General features: G+C 32.3%; 2 protein-coding genes and 3 pseudogenes across 2 annotated transcripts; 3 read left to right on the top strand and 2 right to left on the bottom strand.

The window, feature by feature from the left end:
- Nucleotides 1-537: 537 nt before the first annotated feature.
- On the bottom strand, nucleotides 538-888 carry LOC128127432 (protein PELPK1-like). The gene has a single exon (XM_052765906.1). The coding sequence runs from the start codon at nucleotides 886-888 to the stop codon at nucleotides 538-540; it is 351 nt and encodes a 116-aa protein (XP_052621866.1).
- Nucleotides 889-1246: 358 nt separating this feature from the next.
- LOC128127431 (putative pentatricopeptide repeat-containing protein At5g40405) lies at nucleotides 1247-2588 on the top strand (annotated as a pseudogene).
- Nucleotides 2589-10245: 7657 nt separating this feature from the next.
- On the top strand, nucleotides 10246-11613 carry LOC128127430 (putative pentatricopeptide repeat-containing protein At5g40405; annotated as a pseudogene).
- A 2531-nt stretch (nucleotides 11614-14144) lies between these two features.
- Nucleotides 14145-15309, top strand: LOC128127429 (putative pentatricopeptide repeat-containing protein At5g40405; annotated as a pseudogene).
- Nucleotides 15310-20554: 5245 nt separating this feature from the next.
- On the bottom strand, nucleotides 20555-20905 carry LOC128127428 (protein PELPK1-like). The gene has a single exon (XM_052765905.1). It carries the CDS (start codon nucleotides 20903-20905, stop codon nucleotides 20555-20557), a length of 351 nt encoding a protein of 116 aa, XP_052621865.1.
- Nucleotides 20906-21119: the final 214 nt, after the last annotated feature.

Genomic DNA, 21119 nt, shown 5'->3' with positions numbered 1-21119 from the left:
AAAAATAACCAAATAGATAAGCTTTTACTAATTAATAATAACAATAGTTAAAAAGTTATCATTAAATCTAAAAATAAATTTTTATTTTATTTTCACTCAAACCATGGATTGAAGTCATTGATTAATGTGATTGTAATATATATTTGTTTTATAATATATACTTCATCTTATTATAAGATTTTCAGTATTTTATAGTAAACGTAAAATGAAATAATTGTTTTTATAAAGTATATTTTTAATAATTTTTGTTATGTAATGTTAACATATATCAAGCATGTTGCCTAATTTTGTATACCAGGAAACACTTGAGATAAAAGTAATGGAAATCATCAACCTTAATAGAAAAAATATATTACAAAGTATATCAAATTACACAAAACACAAAAACATGTGAATGATAGCACTCGACAACAATTTAATCTAGCCACAAATATCATGAATGCGATCAAATAAAAAAGATTATAATCTCCGGATCAATCAAATCGCCCGAGCTCTATAATGGATTTTTCTTTTCTTTTTTTGATATCGTTGTACAATCTACTTCTTGGAAGGTGGTGGAGCAAAGAAAGGAATATTGGGAAGAGTTGTTGGAAAGTTAGGGATGGTAGGCATAGAAGGCAATGGAGGCAATGAAACTTTGGGCATGTTAGGGATGCTGGGTATTTGTGGTAGTGGCAGTGTGGGGATGGTGGGCATTTGTGGTTGTGGCATTGTCGGGATTGTTGGTATCTGTGGCTGTGGCATTGTCGGGATTGTTGGTATCTGTGGTTGTGGCAGTGTCGGGAATGTGGTTGCTTGCAGCAAATTGCGGGAAGCAAAACACATCTCATTTGTTGTAATTGAGAATAGTGCAATTGCAAAAATGTAAAGGTAGGAGGTGGAAGCCATTGTAGGATTTTTTTGAGTCGCTAAAGATGAGTCAAAAGACTCTGAGAGGTGATCGAAGATTAATGAAGTTGATTAACCTGTGAAAAATAATGTACAAGAGACCATGTATATATAGGTAATGCACAGTGATAATGATTGATCCATAAATAATTAACGTGTCATGAGTTTTGTTGAGACTTACATTAGGTTGGTTGGTATGAAGATATCCAAGGCATGTAATGTTGTTAAACAACTTCCTGATAACAAGAAATCGTTTATTAACCCTCGTATATGTTAGGTAAGCTATTTTGCCACATAATATCGAGAGTTTTCCTTTTATGAAATTAATGACAAAAAAAAAAAAAAGTAAATTCACTCACAATTGCTAGTCAATGGTTTCCTAAACGGCCCAGATCTTGTATCTAAATTTGCTGCATCAATGGCCCTCAAACACCCACAAAATATGGATTATTCTGTTCAACTATTGGACCAATGTGAAAGTCCCTCCGGTCTTTGCTTTAAACTCTCTGATCAAAGTTTACTCCAAGAGAGCTCAACTACTGAAAAAAGCTTCGATTTCTATAAAAGAATTGTAAAATCGAATTATAAACCTGATAATTACTTGTTTACGTTCTTGATCAATTCTGCTGCACAGTTAGTGGATAAGAATTTTGGTTTGGCTGTACATGGGACTGCTTTGAAATACGCCTTGGATCAAGACCCACATGTTCAAAGCGGGTTGATTAATTTGTACGCTGAAATGGGGTCTCTTAGGGACTTAAAAGATTTGCTTTTTAGCATCAACAACCCAGATTTGGTAACTCAGACAACAATGGTGGTCGCCTGTGCAAAGTTAGGAGATATCAAATTCACACGCCAAGAGTTTGAAATAACGCTCGACCGAGATGTGATTGCCTGGAACGCAATGAAAGCAGGGTACGTGCGTTTCGGGGAGCCTTTAAACGGACTCGAACTGTTTAACGCAATGGAAATGAAAGGTTTGAAGGTTCATGTATTATCTGCATGCACTCGGTTAAGTGCTTTAGATGCGGGACAACCGGCATATAGATATATAAAGTATAAAAAACTACAAATCAACACAACTCTTGGTAGTGCACTAGTCCATATATACGAAAAGTGTGGGGGTTTTAACACGGCAATGAATGTTTTTTTGGGTGATGAAAGAAAAGAATGTCTACACATGGAGTGGTGCCATGGGAGGACTAGCCATGCATGGTTATGGTAAAGAGTATCTTGACCTTTTTACCCTTATGCAACAAAAAAACATCACACGAAATGAGGTCACTTTCATTTCAATCTTAAAGGCTTGTAGTGTAGCGGGTCTTGTTGAAGAAGGTTGGAAGCATTCTTAATCTATGATCAAAGAGTAGAGCAGTATGGATGTATGGTTGATTTATACGGCCGATTGATCCGTTTGGATGAATCATTACGCTTCATCCAGAGTATGCCATGTGCACCGATTGCTGAAGCATAGGGTGCACCGTCTAAATGCCAACAAGATTTATAAAAATGTGGAAATGGCTAAACTTGCGTCTAGAAAGATGGTGGAATTAGAGGCTAACAGTGATGGTGCGTATGTGGAGTTGTCGAATGTTTTTGCGGATTTCAAGAATTTGAATGGTGTTGATGGCGTGAGGCATAAAATGAAATCAAAAGGTGTTGTGAAGATCCATGTTGTTATCGTTATCGATAGCAGTTAAGTTGAACATGTTGAACTGGTACTTAACTTTGTTTTGACTTTTTGACAATCGTTTCATTTTGAGAAATATTTAACCATTCATTGCATGTTTCTGTAATTATTGCAATTTTAATAGGTATTTTAGTTCTTGCCATTTCAATGCATTTTTTTTTGTAATTTTTTAGTTTCCATGTATTTTTGTAAGTTTTATAAAACATTTAGTTTATTTCTTTAAAAAAAATCAATTTATAAATTTGTACCACTTAATGCTCAATAATTTTTAAAAGTATTATATGGTATTAAAAAAATGTTTTTATTATAAAAAAAGGTAAGTTGAAGCACATTAGATCGGAAAAAAGGAATCTAATAAAACCGAAACGGTACCAGGGCTTTACAATTGTCTCAACAATATTTATTTTAGAGAAATTCAATATACTCCTACCTTTTATTCCTACCTATTTAAGGTTGTGACAAATGTACAGATTTAACATCTCAATCTAATCTAAATTAAATTGAATGACACGTCACCACCTAAATAGGTATGAAGATATTAGTGATGGGACCCGATTTATGGACCGGTTTAGAATCGGACTAACCCGGATTATGTTTAGCTCTTGTTATTACAAGGTTACGACCCAAATTATGTACATATATGAACATAGTATACGAACTCCCCTTTACAAAATTTTCATACATGGTTCACTAGTTTTACTTCTCACACAACATCCTTTAATTATGTAAATCTTGTCAACCATAAAACATAACAAGATTTCACATAAGTGCAATGAAAAATAAAATTTTCTACCAAGACATAAAATTGTAACTTTTGAATTATTTACTAATAATAATAGTTAATGGTTTTAAAATAACTAATGGATGATCTTTCATAACTTTTTAATAGTAATAACTAGTTTAAAAATAGTGCACAATAATAATAATTAATAATAACATAAAAACATAATACGTTTTTTTAACTTACAAACAATGGTTAGTATTTTTGAATAGTATCATAATTGAAATCTAAAATGGACCAAATAAGTAAATTTGGATTAAATAATCATGACAATAGTTAAAAATGTAACAATAAATTGAGAATTAAATTTAGTTTTATTTACACCCAATGAAGCCCTGATTGATGTGATTTTAATATGTGTTGCACTACTAGAAACATAGGTATTGGTGACGAACATTTATGTCGGGAAATCTGTTGCTAAAGCCATTAGTTACAAATCAATGATGGATACAGACGAAAAAACCTTGGTAGCTAATGGGCAGCGACGGATCAACAAGTGATTGGGCTATCGCGGAAGACTTTTGGATCAAGTATATTTTGTCAAAGATCCGTCGCTAATTGTCGTTGTTTATCCGTTGTTGATTATTTGTAAATGAACAATTTTTCTATATATTTAATCATTGTTACTAATGTAATTAGCAATGGTCTATTAGGTGCTGAATCTACCACTAATCCTTACCCAAGTGTCACAAATTAAATTCAAGATTAACAAATAAATAATAACCATGTTTACACCAATTTAAACATCAAGCCGTATCATTTTATAAATAAGAACATACTTTCAAATCGAATAAAAAACTAGCAACATACTTTCAACTTAAATAAAAACTAGCAACAATTAATACCAACGTACAATTTACACAATTTGTAAAAGCTTTTGTTTCTGTCCTTATAATATATTTATAATAATCATGCACTATCGTTTCGATTATTGAAAAAAGAGTAGGGGAATGCTTTATGGTCATCAGAAGTTGTGGTTGTGAAGACCTAAGCAAATGTTCCCATAATTAGAAACTATATGAAAATGCTATACTCAAAATAATAAAAAAAAATGGAAATTTTCAATACCATAAACATGCTTTTCCATCGACTTTTGACGTTAGTGACAAACCAAACAATCATATGGTAGTGGTTGTAAAAGAACGAAAAAAGTAAATGTTTTATATAGTAAAAGCACATGTTAAGAAAGCAATGAACATCATAAAGAGGTATAGTTAAGGCTATTTTGTTCCACATTAAATGCTTTAAATATATAGTGTTTAATTGATGTTTAAAAACACTTAAGAAGATGGAAGATATAACTTGCAAAATACAAGACTTGTTGTTGGTTGCAATATTTGCTTCCTAAAATCATATCACAAACATCAAAATTAGAGCTGAAAAGTTATTATCCAAACATGGATAATAGCAACTTCATGAATACATGAAAAATTAATTGAAAGAACTAAATTATGAAGGCTGAAAAGTTATAATCCAAATATGAATAGTAGCACTATGTATATACCTACTAAAGTAGTTTGATATCTTTCAAACTTGTAGGCATGGGAAACAAAATAACAAATTCACGCACTCCTTGAAAGATGCATCAACTTTTCATTTAAATATGCAACTTTTCATTTAAATATGTAACTAAATGCTTGGCATATCAATCTGTTAGGTTATAAATTTAAGAATTAAAATACAAATATTTTTCCAGTTAGGAGTTAGTAACAAAAGAATTGCGTAAAATCTAAGGTTTTTGTATAATATTACTTGTATGAACTTACCTTGAAATACTTATTTCATTATCTACACATGGGTGGTTACAAATGTTTCAACTCTTAGTACACATACAGAGTGGCAGATCCAAGATCAAAGTAAAAGGTAATCCCCAAAATTTTTCCTCGCCTACCTCGGGAACCACCTAGATATGTTTGTGGTAGTACAAATGTCTTATTCATAAGCCTTGTATAGTTTTCCCCCTTCCCCTCACCTTCTATCTCCATCACTGGTTATAGACTCCAACCAACACACCTTTACTTTGGATCCCCATAACATTGAGCATAGTCAAAACAAAAATTAGATAACATCAAAGGCACATACAAACTCTACTTAGTTCACCTTTTTGAGTATGGTCAAAACCTGATGGGCTTTGAGCACTACATCAATCCTATGGTGTACATGCAAACCCTAAAGCTTTGGATCTAGTTTGTCTAATGAACATGCAATAATCATCCAACGCTCATAAACCCTAATTCTAGCATACAATAATCGAAATTGACAAAAGAATAGAGTTTAGATCTTACATTAATTTTTATGTAGCAATAACAATCTCAATTCCCTTTGATCTTGACCTTTGAAAGCTTAGTGCCTCAAATGTTGCACCTCTAATGGAGTCACAAACACCATGAGCAACAAGATGACCTAGGAGAAGGAGGAGGATCTCCAAAAACATCCAAGAACGCTTATGGATTACTTCACCACATTTTTGGGGCCTTAGGGGTTCCTTATATTGGTAGGCTATTAGGGTTTTGAACTAGGAAACCCTAATTTCACTACTTACTCCCTAAGGAGCTCATGAACTCCCTCTTTAAAGGCCTTGGACGAATTCTTATGGGTTTCCCCATAGATTTCATCCACTCCAACTTCTATGGAGTCCATTAGCCCATTTATGCAACTATCTTATAATTACACAATCAGTCCCGTTTATTTAATTAATCTCTTTTAGCCACAAAATTAATTATTATTAATTCTTGACTAATATTTATTAAACAATATGATTTCTCTTTTAATATACTATCCATATAATATATTAATAAATCATAATTAATCTCCTTTCTCCTTAGTTTATCCTATCAGTTGCATATGACTTCGAAACTTGATCAGCAACCGTAGTTTTCAAAAGCCGCTGTCGAACTCTGATCATATCAGAAATGTGTACTTTAGATAAGGGATCATGTATTCCTCCATTCTAGATATCGTATGAACTGAGACATGGATTTTAATCATACTCTCTGTTCATGTGTTGTTTCCCGATTTTCGATTTATGACGACTGACAACACACTACAATTGAACACATCAACTTAGTCCCGACTCTGCCAAGCGCTTAGGGTGTCATCACTAAATCATCGAGGGGCCCATATATATCGCTTTTACATATTATCAATGTGCAACGGAATTACAGAATACAATTCACACGTCTCGGTTTCAAGAATATAGGATATTATCGTCTCACTCATCACTCGTGATAAAATTCATGATGCGATCCAAGTGAGCATGTGTTTAATCCAATACTCTAATCTTACAGGAGCACTGATGAACCCTGCAACAAACTTTTGTTATGTCTAAGACACTTTAGACAATCTACACTCAGATTCATAACAGTCTTCTTTCATACCCACTTCCAAAGTATGATCGGTTGTGGATGGTTTGAATAATGTTATTATTCGGGAAGTCAAAACATGCAAGGTGAAACACAAGAAAAATATTAATCCCATATGGCCTCAAACTTTTGAGTATAAAATAAAACTCATTTTCTATCATCTATATTATTTTAAAACAAGTTACAAAAATGGTCATTCTGGTTTACCAAATGTCACGAATTCAGTCATTTTATACTTGAAAAGACGAAAATGTCATTACCTGAATACTAACGGAGTTAGTAAAATGGCCACATGTGCATGTTTTGCAAACCACAATGCCCATTTGCATAATGAAAATTAACAGTGACCGACTATATGACATTTGACAAACCATAAGGACTATTTTTATAATTTTGTCTAAAAACTAAAGTATTAACATAAACTGATAAACAAAATTACATTAATTAACTATACATAATGGTTAATATTTTAAAAAAGCTTCATAATCGAACTTAAAAATAACCAAATAGATAAGCTTTTACTAATTAATAATAACAGTAGTGAAAAAGTTATCATTAAATCTAAAAATAATTTTTTATTTTATTTTCACTCAAACCATGGATTGAAGCCATTGATTAATGTGATTGTAATATATATATATATATATATATATATATATATATATATATATATATATATATATATATATATATATATATTTGTTTATTATATATACTTCAACTTATTATAAGATTTTCAGTATTTTATAGTAAACCTAAAATGAAATAATTTTTTGTAATAAAGTATATTCTTAATAATTTTTGTTATGTAATGTTAACATATATCAAGCATGTTGCCTAATTTTGTATACCAGGAAAGACTTGAGATATAAAGTAATGGAAATCATGAACCTTAATAGAAAAAATATATTACAAAGTATATCAAATTACACAAAACACAAAAACATGTGAATGATAGCACTCGACAACAATTTAATCTAGCCACAAATATCATGAATGCGATCAAATAAAAAACATTATAATCTCCGGATCAATCAAATCGCCCGAGCTCTATAATGGATTTTTCTTTTCTTTTTTTGATATCGTTGTACAATCTACTTCTTGGAAGGTGGTGGAGCAAAGAAAGGAATATTGGGAAGAGTTGTTGGAAAGTTAGGGATGGTAGGCATAGAAGGCAATGGAGGCAATGAAACTTTGGGCATGTTAGGGATGCTGGGTATTTGTGGTAGTGGCAGTGTGGGGATGGTGGGCATTTGTGGTTGTGGCATTGTCGGGATTGTTGGTCTCAGCGGTTTATTTTATTTTTTGATGCGGTTATTCAACCGCTTCAAAAATATAGCAATATAAAATAGTGTTGTTTTTTTAGGCGGTTCTTAAACCGCCTTAAAAAATGTCCAAAACCGCCTCATAAAAATAGCTTCATAAATGATACTTATTTTTTAATGCTGTCCAGAACCGCCTTATAAATTATACTTATTTTTTGATGCTGTCCAAAACCGCCTTATAAAATATAGCTTTATAAAATAGAGTTATTGAGTTATTTTTTGATGCTGTTATTAAACAGCCTTAGAAACACAATTATTTTTTGATGTTGTTATTAAACAGCCTTAGAAAATAGAGTTATTTTTTGATGATGTTATTGAACATCCTTAGAAAATAAACGGTCTTTTAAAATACAATACGAATTGCAACATAAAATATCATAAACTGCTTGATTTACAATACATAAACAAAACAACAAAAAATCATAATAGATGTAAAGGCACAAACCATACAAGAGATTCAAATTATCTTAATAAAAAATCACATTCTTTTCTAACCTTTTCATCCTTGTATCTATTTACAAATTGATATAATAACTTCAGGTATGTAAGTTGTTTAGGAAGTTAACTACAGAAGCATATTCAAGTTTTTTTGATATAGACGTGTTCAATTTCGTTATCACCATCTTCATATGGCCCCTCTTCGGTATCTTGCAGACTTTTGGAGATGATGCCCACCTTTGACTCTGTTACCTCACTTGGGTAGGAATTCAGAAGCTAATTAAATTATAAAGTAATTTTATCAAAAGGCATACAATCCATTTAATTAAAAGGTAAATTACACAGGTTAGAAATATTATCAATACAAAGGAAAAAACTTGCCTGATTCAATTGTTGTAGATGAAAGACATGAGATTGTTTCTTTTTTTAGGTTTTTTCTACCTTTATATCATCCCCTGCATAGATATGTGCTCTCCTTTGAACATCACAAGCTTCTTTGCCCAACCCCTTCTTTCTTCTACAACCTAACTTAAAATCAGAGTATCAGACATATAGATTAAGTAATTTTATGAATCAAAATTATAAATCAGAAACATACATGTCAGTCTTGAAGCTGGGTTGATCGCGATGGACAAAGATGATTATAGTGGAGGTCGACTCCTCAAAGATTATTCAGATTCATCACGGGTGAGAGGACCCAAGGATGTTGGTGAGGGCGGCAGTAGTTGATGATATTAAGGTTTGTGTGGCCAAATGAAATTAGATTGAGGAAATATAAAGAGGAAGAGAAAAGCATCGCGCGGGGAATGAAATTTTGGAAGGAGCTTCAGCCTGGGAACAAAAATAAAGAGGGAACTCAATCCAAAACCGCATCAAAAAATGCATTTGCTATTACTGTAGTTTTGGAAAACGGCATCAAAAAATACATTTATTAGTGCCATTTTTAAAAGTAGCATCAAAAAATGCATTTATTAATGCTTTTTAAGAAAACAGCATCAAAAAAATACATTTATTATTAGTGCGGTTTTAGAAAACAGCATCAAAAAATATATTTATAAGTGCGATTTTGAAAAACAGCATTAAAAAATGCATTTATTAGTGCTTTTAAAGAAAATAGCATCAAAAAATGCATTTGTTAGTGTGGTTCCTTGATTTATTAATGCTAAAGAGTTTTAATGGTGCGGTCGTAGGCTAAAACCTCACCAAAAAAAAAAACCTCATCGCACTAAAAAATACGTTTTGTACTAGTGTGTGGCATTGTCGGGATTGTTGGTATCTGTGGTTGTGGCATTGTCGGGAATGTGGTTGCTTGCATCAAATTGCGAGAAGCAAAACACATCTCATTTGTTGTAATTGAGAATAGTGCAATTGCAAAAATGTAAAGGTAGGAGGTGGAAGCCATTGTAGGATTTTTTTTCAGTCGCTAAAGATGAGTCAAAAGACTCTGAGAGGTGATCGAAGATTAATGAAGTTGATTAACCTGTGAAAAATAATGTACAAGAGACCAAGTATATATAGGTAATGCACAGTGATAATGATTGATCAATAAATAATTAACGTGTCATGAGTTTTGTTGAGACTTACATTAGGTTGGTTGGTATGAAGATATCCAAGGCATGTAATGTTGTAAAACAACTTCCTGATAACAAGAAATCGTTTACTAACCCTCGTATATTTTAGGTAAGCTATTTTGCCACATAATATTGAGAGTTTTCCTATTATGAAATTAATCACAAACAAAAAAAAAAGTAAATTCACTCACAATTGCTAGTCAATGGTTTCCTAAACGGCCCAGATCTTGTATCTAAATTTGCTGCATCAATGGCCCTCAAACACCCACAAAATATGGATTATTCTGTTCAACTATTGGACCAATGTGAAAATCCCTCCGTCTTTGCTTTAAACTCTCTAATCAAAGTTTACTCCAAGAGAGCTCAACTACTGAAAAAAGCTTCGATTTCTATAAAAGAATTGTAAAATCGAATCATAAACCTGATAATTACTTGTTTACGTTCTTGATCAATTCTGCTGCACAGTTAGTGGATAAGAATTTTGGTTTGGCTGTACATGGGACTGCTTTGAAATACGCCTTGGATCAAGACCCACATGTTCAAAGCAGGTTGATTAATTTGTACGCTGAAATGGGGTCTCTTAGGGACTTAAAAGATTTGTTTTTTAGCATCAACAACCCAGATTTGGTAACTCAGACAACAATGGTGGTCGCCTGTGCAAAGTTAGGAGATATCAAATTCCCACGCCAACAGTTTGAAATAACGCTCGACCGAGATGTGATTGCCTGGAACGCAATGAAAGATGTGATTGCCTGGAACGCAATGAAAGCTGGGTACGTGCGTTTCGGGGAGCCTTTAAACGGACTCGAACTGTTTAACGCAATGGAAATGAAAGGTTTGAGAGTTAATGTATTATCTGCATGCACTCGGTTAAGTGCTTTAGATGCGGGACAACCGGCATATGGATAGATAAAGTATAAAAAACTACAAATCAACACAACTCTTGGTAGTGCACTAGTCCGTATGTACGCAAAGTGTGGGGGTATTAACACGGCAATGAATGTTTTTTTGGGTGATGAAAGAAAAGAATGTGTGCACATGGAGTGGTGCCATGGGAGGACTAGCCATGCATGGTTATGGTAAAGAGTATCTTGACCTTTTTACCCTTATGCAACAACAAAACATCACACGAAATGAGGTCATTTTCCTTTCAATCTTAAAGGCTTGTAGTGTAGTGGGTCTTGTTGAAGAAGGTTGGAAGCATTCTGAATCTATGACCAAAGAGTAGAGCATTATGGATGTATTGTTGATTTATACGGCCGATTGAGCCGTTTGGATGAATCATTACGCTTCATTCAGAGTATGCCATGTGCACCGATTGCTGAAGCATGGGTTGCACCGTCTAAATGCCAACAAGATTTATAAAAATGTGGAAACGGCTAAACTTGCGTCTAGAAAGATGGTGGAATTAGAGGCTAACAATGATGGTGCGTATGTGGAGTTGTCGAATGTTTTTGCGGATTTCAAGAATTTGAGTGGTGTTGATGGCCTGAGGCATAAAATGAAGTCAAAAGGTGTTGTGAAGATCCATGTTGTTATCGTTATCAGTAGTTGTTAAGTCGAACATGTTCAACTGATATTTAACTTTGTTTTGACTTTTTGACAATGGTTTCATTTTGAAATATATTTAAGCATTCATTGCATGTTTTTGTAATTCTTGCAATTTTAATGGGTATTTTAGTTCTTGCCATTTCAATGCATTTTTTCGTAATTTTTTAGTTTCCCTGCATTTTTGTAAGTTTTATAAAACATTTAGTTTATTTCTTTAAAAAAATCAGTTTATAAATTTGTACCACTTAATGCTCAATAATTTTTAAAAGTATTATAAGGTATTAAAAAAGTTGTTTTTATTATTAAAAATATCAGTTGAAGCACATTAGATCAGACAAAAGGAATCTAATAAAACCGAAACGATACCAGGCCTTTACAATTGTCTCAACTATATTTATTTCAGAGAAATTCAATATATTCCTACCTATTTAAGATTGTGACAAATGTACAAATTTAACATCTCAATCTAATCTAAATTAAATTCAATGATACATGTCACCACCTAAATAGGTATGAAGATAGTAGTGATGGGACCCGATTTATGGACCGGTTTAGAATCTGACTAACCTGGATTATGTTCAGCTCTTCTTATTACAAGGTTACGACCAAAATTATGTACATATATGAACATAGTATACGAACTCCCCTTTACAAAACTTGCATACATGGTTCACTAGTTTTACTTCTCACACAACATCCTTTAATTATGTAAATCTTGTCAACCATAAAACATAACAATATTACACATAAGTGCAACGAAAAATAAAATTTTCTACCAAGACATAGAATTGTAACTTTTGAATTATTTACTAATAATAATAGTTAATGGTTTTAAAATAACTAATAGATGATTTTTCATAACTTTTTAATAGTAATAACTACTTTAAAAATAGTGCACAATAATAATAATTAATAATAACATAAAAACATAGTACGTTTTTTTAACTTACAAACAATGGTTAGTATTTTAGAATATTATCATAATTGAAATCTAAAATGGACCAAATAAGTAAATTTGGATTAAATAATCATGACAATAGCTAAAAATGTAACAATAAATTAAGAATTAAATTTAGTTTTATTTACACCTAATGAAGCCCTGATTGATGTGATTTTAATATGTTTTGCACTACTAGAAACATAGGTATTGGTGACGAACATTTCTATCGGGAAATCTGTTGCTAAAGCCATTAGTTACAAATCAATGATGGATACAGACGAAAAAACCTTGGTAGCTAATGGGCAGCGACGGATCAACAAGTGATTGGGCTATCGCGGAAGACTTTTGGATCAAGTACATTTTGTCAAAGATCCGTCGATAATTGTCGTCGCTTATCCGTTGTTGATTATTTGTAAATGAACAATTTTTCTATATATTAAATCATTGTTACTAAGGTAATTAGCAATGGTCTATTAGGTGTTGAATCTACCACTAATCCTTACCCAAGTGTCACAAATTAAATTCAAGATTAACAAAGAAATAACAACCATGTTTACACCAAATTAAACATCAAGCCGTATCATTTTATTAATAATAACATACTTTCAAATCGAATAAAAAACTAGCAACATACTTTCAACTTAAATAAAAACTAGCAACAATTAATACCAACGTACAATTTACACAATTTGTAAAAGCTTTTGTTGCTGTCCTTATAATATATTTATAATAATCATGCACTATCGTTTCGATTATTGCAAAAAGAGTAGTGGAATGCTTTATGGTCATTAGAAGTTGTGGTTGTGAAGACCTAAGTAAATGTTCCCATAATTAGAAATTGTATGAAAATGCTATACTAAAAAAATAAAAAAAATGGAAATTTTCAATACCATAAACATGCATTTCCATCGACTTTTGACGTTAGTGACAAACAAAACAATCATATGGTAGTGGGTGTAAAAGAACGAAAAAAGTAAATGTTTTATATAGTAAAAGCACATGTTAAGAAAGCAATGAACATCATAAAGAGGTATAGTTAAGGCTATTTTGTTCCACATTAAATGCTTTAAATATATAGCGTTTAATTGATGTTTACAAACACTTAAGAAGATGGAAGATATAACTTGCAAAATACAAGACTTGTTGTTGGTTGCCATATTTGCTTCCTAAAATCATATCACAAACATCAAAATTAGAGTTGAAAAATTATAATCCAAATATGGATAATAGCAGCTTCATGAATACATGAGAAATTAATTGAAAGAACTAAATTATAAAGGCTGAAAAGTTATAATCCAAATATGAATAGTAGCACTATGTATATACCTACTAAAGTAGTTTGATATCTTTCAAACTTGTAGGCATGGGAAACATAATAACAACTTCACGCACTTCTTGAAAGATGCATCAACTTTTCATTTTTAAATATGTAACTGAATGCTTGGCATATCAATTTGTTAGGTTATAAATTTAAGAATTAAAATACAAATATTTTTCCAGTTAGGAGTTAGTAACAAAAGAATTGCATAAAATCTAGGGTTTTTGTATAATATTACTTATATGAACTTACCTTCAAGTACTTATTTCATTATCTACACATGGATGGTTACAAATTTTCAACTCTTAGTACGCATACAGAGTGGCGGATCCATTCTCATAATTACTTGTTTACGTTCTTGATCAATTCTGTTGCACAGTCAGTGGATAAGAATTTTGGTTTGGCTGTACATGGGACTGCTTTGAAATACGCCTTGGATCAAGACCCACATGTTCAAAGCGGGTTCATTAATTTGTACGCTGAAATGGGGTCTCTTAGGGACTTAAAAGATTTGTTTTTTAGCATCAACAACCCAGATTTGGTAACTCAGACAACAATGGTGTCGCCTGTGCAAAGTTAGGAGATATCAAATTCACACGCCAAGAATTTGAAATAACGCTCGACCGAGATGTGATTGCCTGGAACGCAATGCAAGCAGGGTACGTGCGTTTCGGGGAGCCTTTAAACGGACTCGAACTGTTTAACGCAATGGAAATGAAAGGTTTGAAGGTTCATGTATTATCTGCATGCACTCGGTTAAGTGCTTTAGATGCGGGACAACCGGCATATAGATATATAAAGTATAAAAAACTACAAATCAACACAACTCTTGGTAGTGCACTAGTCCATATATACGAAAAGTGTGGGGGTTTTAACACGGCAATGAATGTTTTTTTGGGTGATGAAAGAAAAGAATGTCTACACATGGAGTGGTGCCATGGGAGGACTAGCCATGCATGGTTATGGTAAAGAGTATCTTGACCTTTTTACCCTTATGCAACAACAAAACATCACAAGAAATGAGGTCACTTTCCTTTCAATCTTAAAGGCTTGTAGTGTAGCGGGTCATGTTGAAGAAGGTTTGGAAGCATTCTGAATCTATGACCAAAGAGTAGAGCATTATGGATGTATGGTTGATTTATACGGCCGATTGAGCCGTTTGGATGAATCATTACGCTTCATCCAGAGTATGCCATGTGCACCGATTGCTGAAGCATGGGGTGCACCGTCTAAATGCCAACAAGATTTATAAAAATGTGGAAATGGCTAAACTTGCGTCTAGAAAGATGGGGGAATTAGAGGCTAACAATGATGGTGCGTATGTGGAGTTGTCGAATGTTTTTGCGGATTTCAAGAATTTGAGTGGTGTTGATGGCGTGAGGCATAAAATGAAGTCAAAAGGTGTTGTGAAGATCCATGTTGTTATCGTTATCGATAGCAGTTAAGTTGAACATGTTGAACTGGTACTTAACTTTGTTTTGACTTTTTGACAATCGTTTCATTTTGAGAAATATTTAACCATTCATTGCATGTTTCTGTAATTATTGCAATTTTAATAGGTATTTTAGTTCTTGCCATTTCAATGCATTTTTTTCGTAATTTTTTAGTTTCCATGTATTTTTGTAAGTTTTATAAAACATTTAGTTTATTTCTTTAAAAAAAATCAATTTATAAATTTGTACCACTTAATGCTCAATAATTTTTAAAAGTATTATATGGTATTAAAAAAAATTGTTTTTATTATAAAAAAAATCAGTTGAAGCACATTAGATCGGACAAAAGGAATCTAATAAAACCAAAACGGTACCAGGCCTTTACAATTGTCTCAACAATATTTATTTCAGAGAAATTCAATATACTCCTACCTTTTATTCCTACCTATTTAAGATTGTGACAAATGTACAGATTTAACATCTTAATCTAATCTAAATTAAATTGAATGACACATGTCACCACCTAAATAGGTATGAAGATATTAGTGATGGGACCCGATTTATGGACCGGTTTAGAATCGGACTAACCCGGATTATGTTTAGCTCTTGTTATTACAAGGTTACGACCCTAATTATGTACATATATGAACATAGTATACGAACTCCCCTTTACAAAACTTGCATACATGGTTCACTAGTTTTGCTTCTCACACAACATCCTTTAATTATGTAAATCTTGTCAACCATAAAACATAACAAGATTTCACATAAGTGCAATGAAAAATAAAATTTTCTACCAAGACATAGAATTGTAACTTTTGAATTATTTACTAATAATAATAGTTAATGGTTTTAAAATAACTAATGGATGATCTTTCATAACTTTTTAATAGTAATAACTAGTTTAAAAATAGTGCACAATAATAATGATTAATAATAATAAAAAACGTAATATGTTTTTTTAACTTACAAACAATGGTTAGTATTTTAGAATATTATCATAATTGAAATCTAAAATGGACCAAATAAGTAAATTTTGATTAAATAATCATGACAATAGTTAAAAATGTAACAATAAGTTGAGAATTAAATTTAGTTTTATTTACACCCAATGAAGCCCTGAGTGATGTGAATTTAATATGTGTTGCACTACTAGAAACATAGGTATTGGTCACGAACATTTCTGTCGGGAAATCTGTTGGTAAAGCCATTAGTTACAAATCAATGATGGATACAGACGAAAAAACCTTGGTAGCTAATGGGCAGCGACAGATCAACAAGTGATTGGGCTATCGCGGAAGACTTTTGGATCAACTACATTTTGTCAAAGATCCGTCGCTAATTGCTGTCGCTTATCCGTTGTTGATTATTTGTAAATGAACAATTTTTCTATATATTTAATCATTGTTACTAATGTAATTAGCCATGGTCTATTAGGTGTTGAATCTACCACTAATCCTTACCCAAGTGTCACAAATTAAATTCAAGATTAACAAAGAAATAATAACCATGTTTACACCAAATTAAACAGCAAGCCGTATCATTTTATTAATAAGAACATACTTTCAAATCGAATAAAAAACTAGCAACATACTTTCAACTTAAATAAAAACTAGCCACAATTAATACCAACGTACAATTTACACAATTTGTAAAAGATTTTGTTTCTGTCCTTATAATATATTTATAATAATCATGCATTATCTTTTTGATTATTGCAAAAAGAGTAGTGGAATGCTCTATGGTCATCAGAAGTTGTGGTTGTGAAGACCTAAGTAAATGTTCCCATAATTAGAAACCGTATGAAAATGCTATACTAAAAAAAATGGAAATTTTCAATACTATAAACATGCATTTGGATCGACTTTTGACGTTAGTGACAAACCAAACAATCATATGGTAGTGGGTGTAAAAGAACGAAAAAAGTAAATGTTTTATATAGTAAAAGCACGTGTTAAGAAAGCAATGAACATCATAAAGAGGTATAGTTAAGGCTATTTTGTTCCACATTAAATGCTTTAAATATATAGTGTTTAATTGATGTTTAAAAACACTTAAGAAGATGGAAGATATAACTTGCAAAATACAAGACTTGTTGTTGGTTGCCATATTTGCTTCCTAAAATCATATCACAAACATCTAAATTAGAGCTGAAAAGTTATAATCCAAATATGGATAATAGCAACTTCATGAATACATGAGAAATTAATTGAAAGAACTAAATTATAAAGGCTGAAAAATTATAAACCAAATATGAATAGTAGCACTATGTATATACCTACTAAAGTAGTTTGATATCTTCCAAACTTGTAGGCATGAGAAACATAATAACAACTTCATGCACTCCTCGAAAAATGCATCAACTTTTCATTTAAATATGTAACTGAATGTTTGGCATATACATCTGTTAGGTTATAAATTTAAGAATTAAAATACAAATATTTTTCCAGTTAGGAGTTAGTAACAAAAGAATTACATAAAATCTAGGGTTTTTGTATAATATTACTTATATGAACTTACCTTGAAGTACTTATTTCATTATCTACACATGGGTGGTTACAAAATTTTCAACTCTTAGTACACATACAGAGTGCCGAATCCAAGATCAAAGTAAAAGGCTATCCCAAAAAATTTTCCTTGGCTACCTCGGGAACCACCTAGGTATGCTTATGATAGTACACATGTCTTGTTCATAAGCCTTTTACAGTTTTCCCCCTTCCCCTCACCTTCTATCTCCATCGCTGGTTATAGACTCCAACCAACACACCTTTACTTTGGATCCCCATAACATTGAGCATAGTCAAAACAAAAATTAGATAACATCAAAGGCACATACAAACTCTACTTAGTTCACCTTTTTTAGTATGGTCAAAATCTGATGGGCTTTGAGCACTACATCAATCATATGGTGTACATGCAAACCCTAAAGCTTTGGATCTAGTTTGTCTAATGAACATGCAATAATCATCCAACGCTCATAAACCCTAATTCTAGCATACAATAATCGAAATTGACAAAAGAATAGAGTTTAGATCTTACATTGATTTTTATGTAGCAATAACAATCTCAATTCCCTTTGATCTTGACCTTTGAAAGCTTAGTGCCTTAAATGTTGCACCTCTAATGGAGTCACAAACACCATGAGCAACAAGATGGCCTAGGAGAAGGAGGAGGAGCACCAAAAACGTCCAAGAACCCTTATGGATTACTTCACCACATTTTGGGGCCTTAGGGGTTCCTTATATTGGTAGGCTATTAGGGTTTTGAACTAGAAAACCCTAATTTCACTGCTTAGGCCCTAAGGAGCCCATGACCTCTCTCTTTAGAGGCCTTGCACGAATTCTTATGGGTTTCCCCATAGATTTCATCCGCTCCAACTTCTATGGAGTCCATTAGCCCATTTATGCAACTATCATATAATTACACAATCAGTCCCCTTTATTTAATTAATCTCTTTTAGCCACAAAATTAATTATTATTAATTGTTGACAAATATTTATTAAACAATATAATTTCTATTTTAATATATTATCCATATAATATATTAATAAATCATAATTAATCCTCTTTCTCCTTATTATATCCTATCAGTTGCATATGACTTCGGAACCTGATCAACAACCGTAGCTTTCAAAAGCCGCTGTCGAACTCTGATCATATCAGAAACGTGTCCTGTAGATAAGGGATCATATATTCCTCCATTCTAGATATCGTATGAACTGAGACATGGATTTTAATCAGACTCTCTGTTCATGTGTTGTTTCCCGATTTCCGATTTATGACGACTGACAACACACTACAATTCAACACATCAACTTAGTCCTGGCTCTGCCAAGCGCTTAGGGTGTCATCACTAAATCATCGAGGGCCCCATATATATCGCTTTTATCCCACTTTGGGTAAAAGGAACGGATAAAATTGGACTCAATGCTCGCTTGTACCTACCCATCAAATCACACACAACAATATGTTTTATAACACCAAGTTACTGGTGCGTTTACATATTATCAATGTGCAACCGAATTACAGAATAAAATTCACACGTCTCGGTTTCAAGAATATAGGATATTATCGTCTCACTAATCACTCGTGATAAAATCCATGATGCGATCCAAGTGAGCATGTGTTTAATCCAATACTGTAATCTTACAGGAGCACTGATGAACCCTGCAACAAACTTTTGTTATGTCTAAGACACTTTAGACAATCTACAGTCAGATTCATGACAGTCTTCTTTCATACCTACTTCCAAAGTATGATCGGTTGTGGATGGTTTGAATAATGTTATTATTCGGGAAGTCAAAACATGCAAGGTGAAACACAAGAAAAATATTAATCCCATATGGCCTCAAACTTTTGAGTATAAAAAAAAACTCATTTTCTATCATCTATATTAATTTAAAACAAGTTACAAAAATGGTCATTCTGGTTTACCAAATGTCACGAATTCAGTCATTTTATACTTGAAAAGACGAAAATGTCATTCCTGAATACTAACGGAGTTACTAAAATGGCCACACGTGCATGTTTTGCAAACCACAATTCCCATTTGCATAATGAAAATTAATAGTGACCGACTTTGTGACATTTGACAAACCATTAGGACTATTTTTATAATTTTGTCTAAAAAATAAAGTATTAACGTAAACTGATAAATAAAATTACATTAATTAACTATACATAATGGTTAATATTTTAAAAAAGCTACATAATCGAACATAAAAATAACCAAATAGATAGGCTTTTACTAATTAATAATAACAATAGTTAAAAAGTTATCATTAAATCTAAAAATAAATTTTTATTTTATTTTCACTCAAACCATGGATTGAAGTCATTGATTAATGTGATTGTAATATATATTTGTTTTATAATATATACTTCATCTTATTATAAGATTTTCAGTATTTTATAGTAAACGTAAAATGAAATAATTGTTTTTATAAAGTATATTTTTAATAATTTTTGTTATGTAATGTTAACATATATCAAGCATGTTGCCTAATTTTGTATACCAGGAAACACTTGAGATAAAAGTAATGGAAATCATCAACCTTAATAGAAAAAATATATTACAAAGTATATCAAATTACACAAAACACAAAAACATGTGAATGATAGCACTCGACAACAATTTAATCTAGCCACAAATATCATGAATGCGATCAAATAAAAAAGATTATAATCTCCGGATCAATCAAATCGCCCGAGCTCTATAATGGATTTTTCTTTTCTTTTTTTGATATCGTTGTACAATCTACTTCTTGGAAGGTGGTGGAGCAAAGAAAGGAATATTGGGAAGAGTTGTTGGAAAGTTAGGGATGGTAGGCATAGAAGGCAATGGAGGCAATGAAACTTTGGGCATGTTAGGGATGCTGGGTATTTGTGGTAGTGGCAGTGTGGGGATGGTGGGCATTTGTGGTTGTGGCATTGTCGGGATTGTTGGTATCTGTGGCTGTGGCATTGTCGGGATTGTTGGTATCTGTGGTTGTGGCAGTGTCGGGAATGTGGTTGCTTGCAGCAAATTGCGGGAAGCAAAACACATCTCATTTGTTGTAATTGAGAATAGTGCAATTGCAAAAATGTAAAGGTAGGAGGTGGAAGCCATTGTAGGATTTTTTTGAGTCGCTAAAGATGAGTCAAAAGACTCTGAGAGGTGATCGAAGATTAATGAAGTTGATTAACCTGTGAAAAATAATGTACAAGAGACCATGTATATATAGGTAATGCACAGTGATAATGATTGATCCATAAATAATTAACGTGTCATGAGTTTTGTTGAGACTTACATTAGGTTGGTTGGTATGAAGATATCCAAGGCA

The sequence above is a fragment of the Lactuca sativa genome, chromosome 7 (assembly GCF_002870075.4).
Source record: "Lactuca sativa cultivar Salinas chromosome 7, Lsat_Salinas_v11, whole genome shotgun sequence".
Taxonomy (NCBI): Eukaryota; Viridiplantae; Streptophyta; class Magnoliopsida; order Asterales; family Asteraceae; genus Lactuca; species Lactuca sativa.
This window is presented reverse-complemented; position numbering and strand designations above follow the sequence as displayed.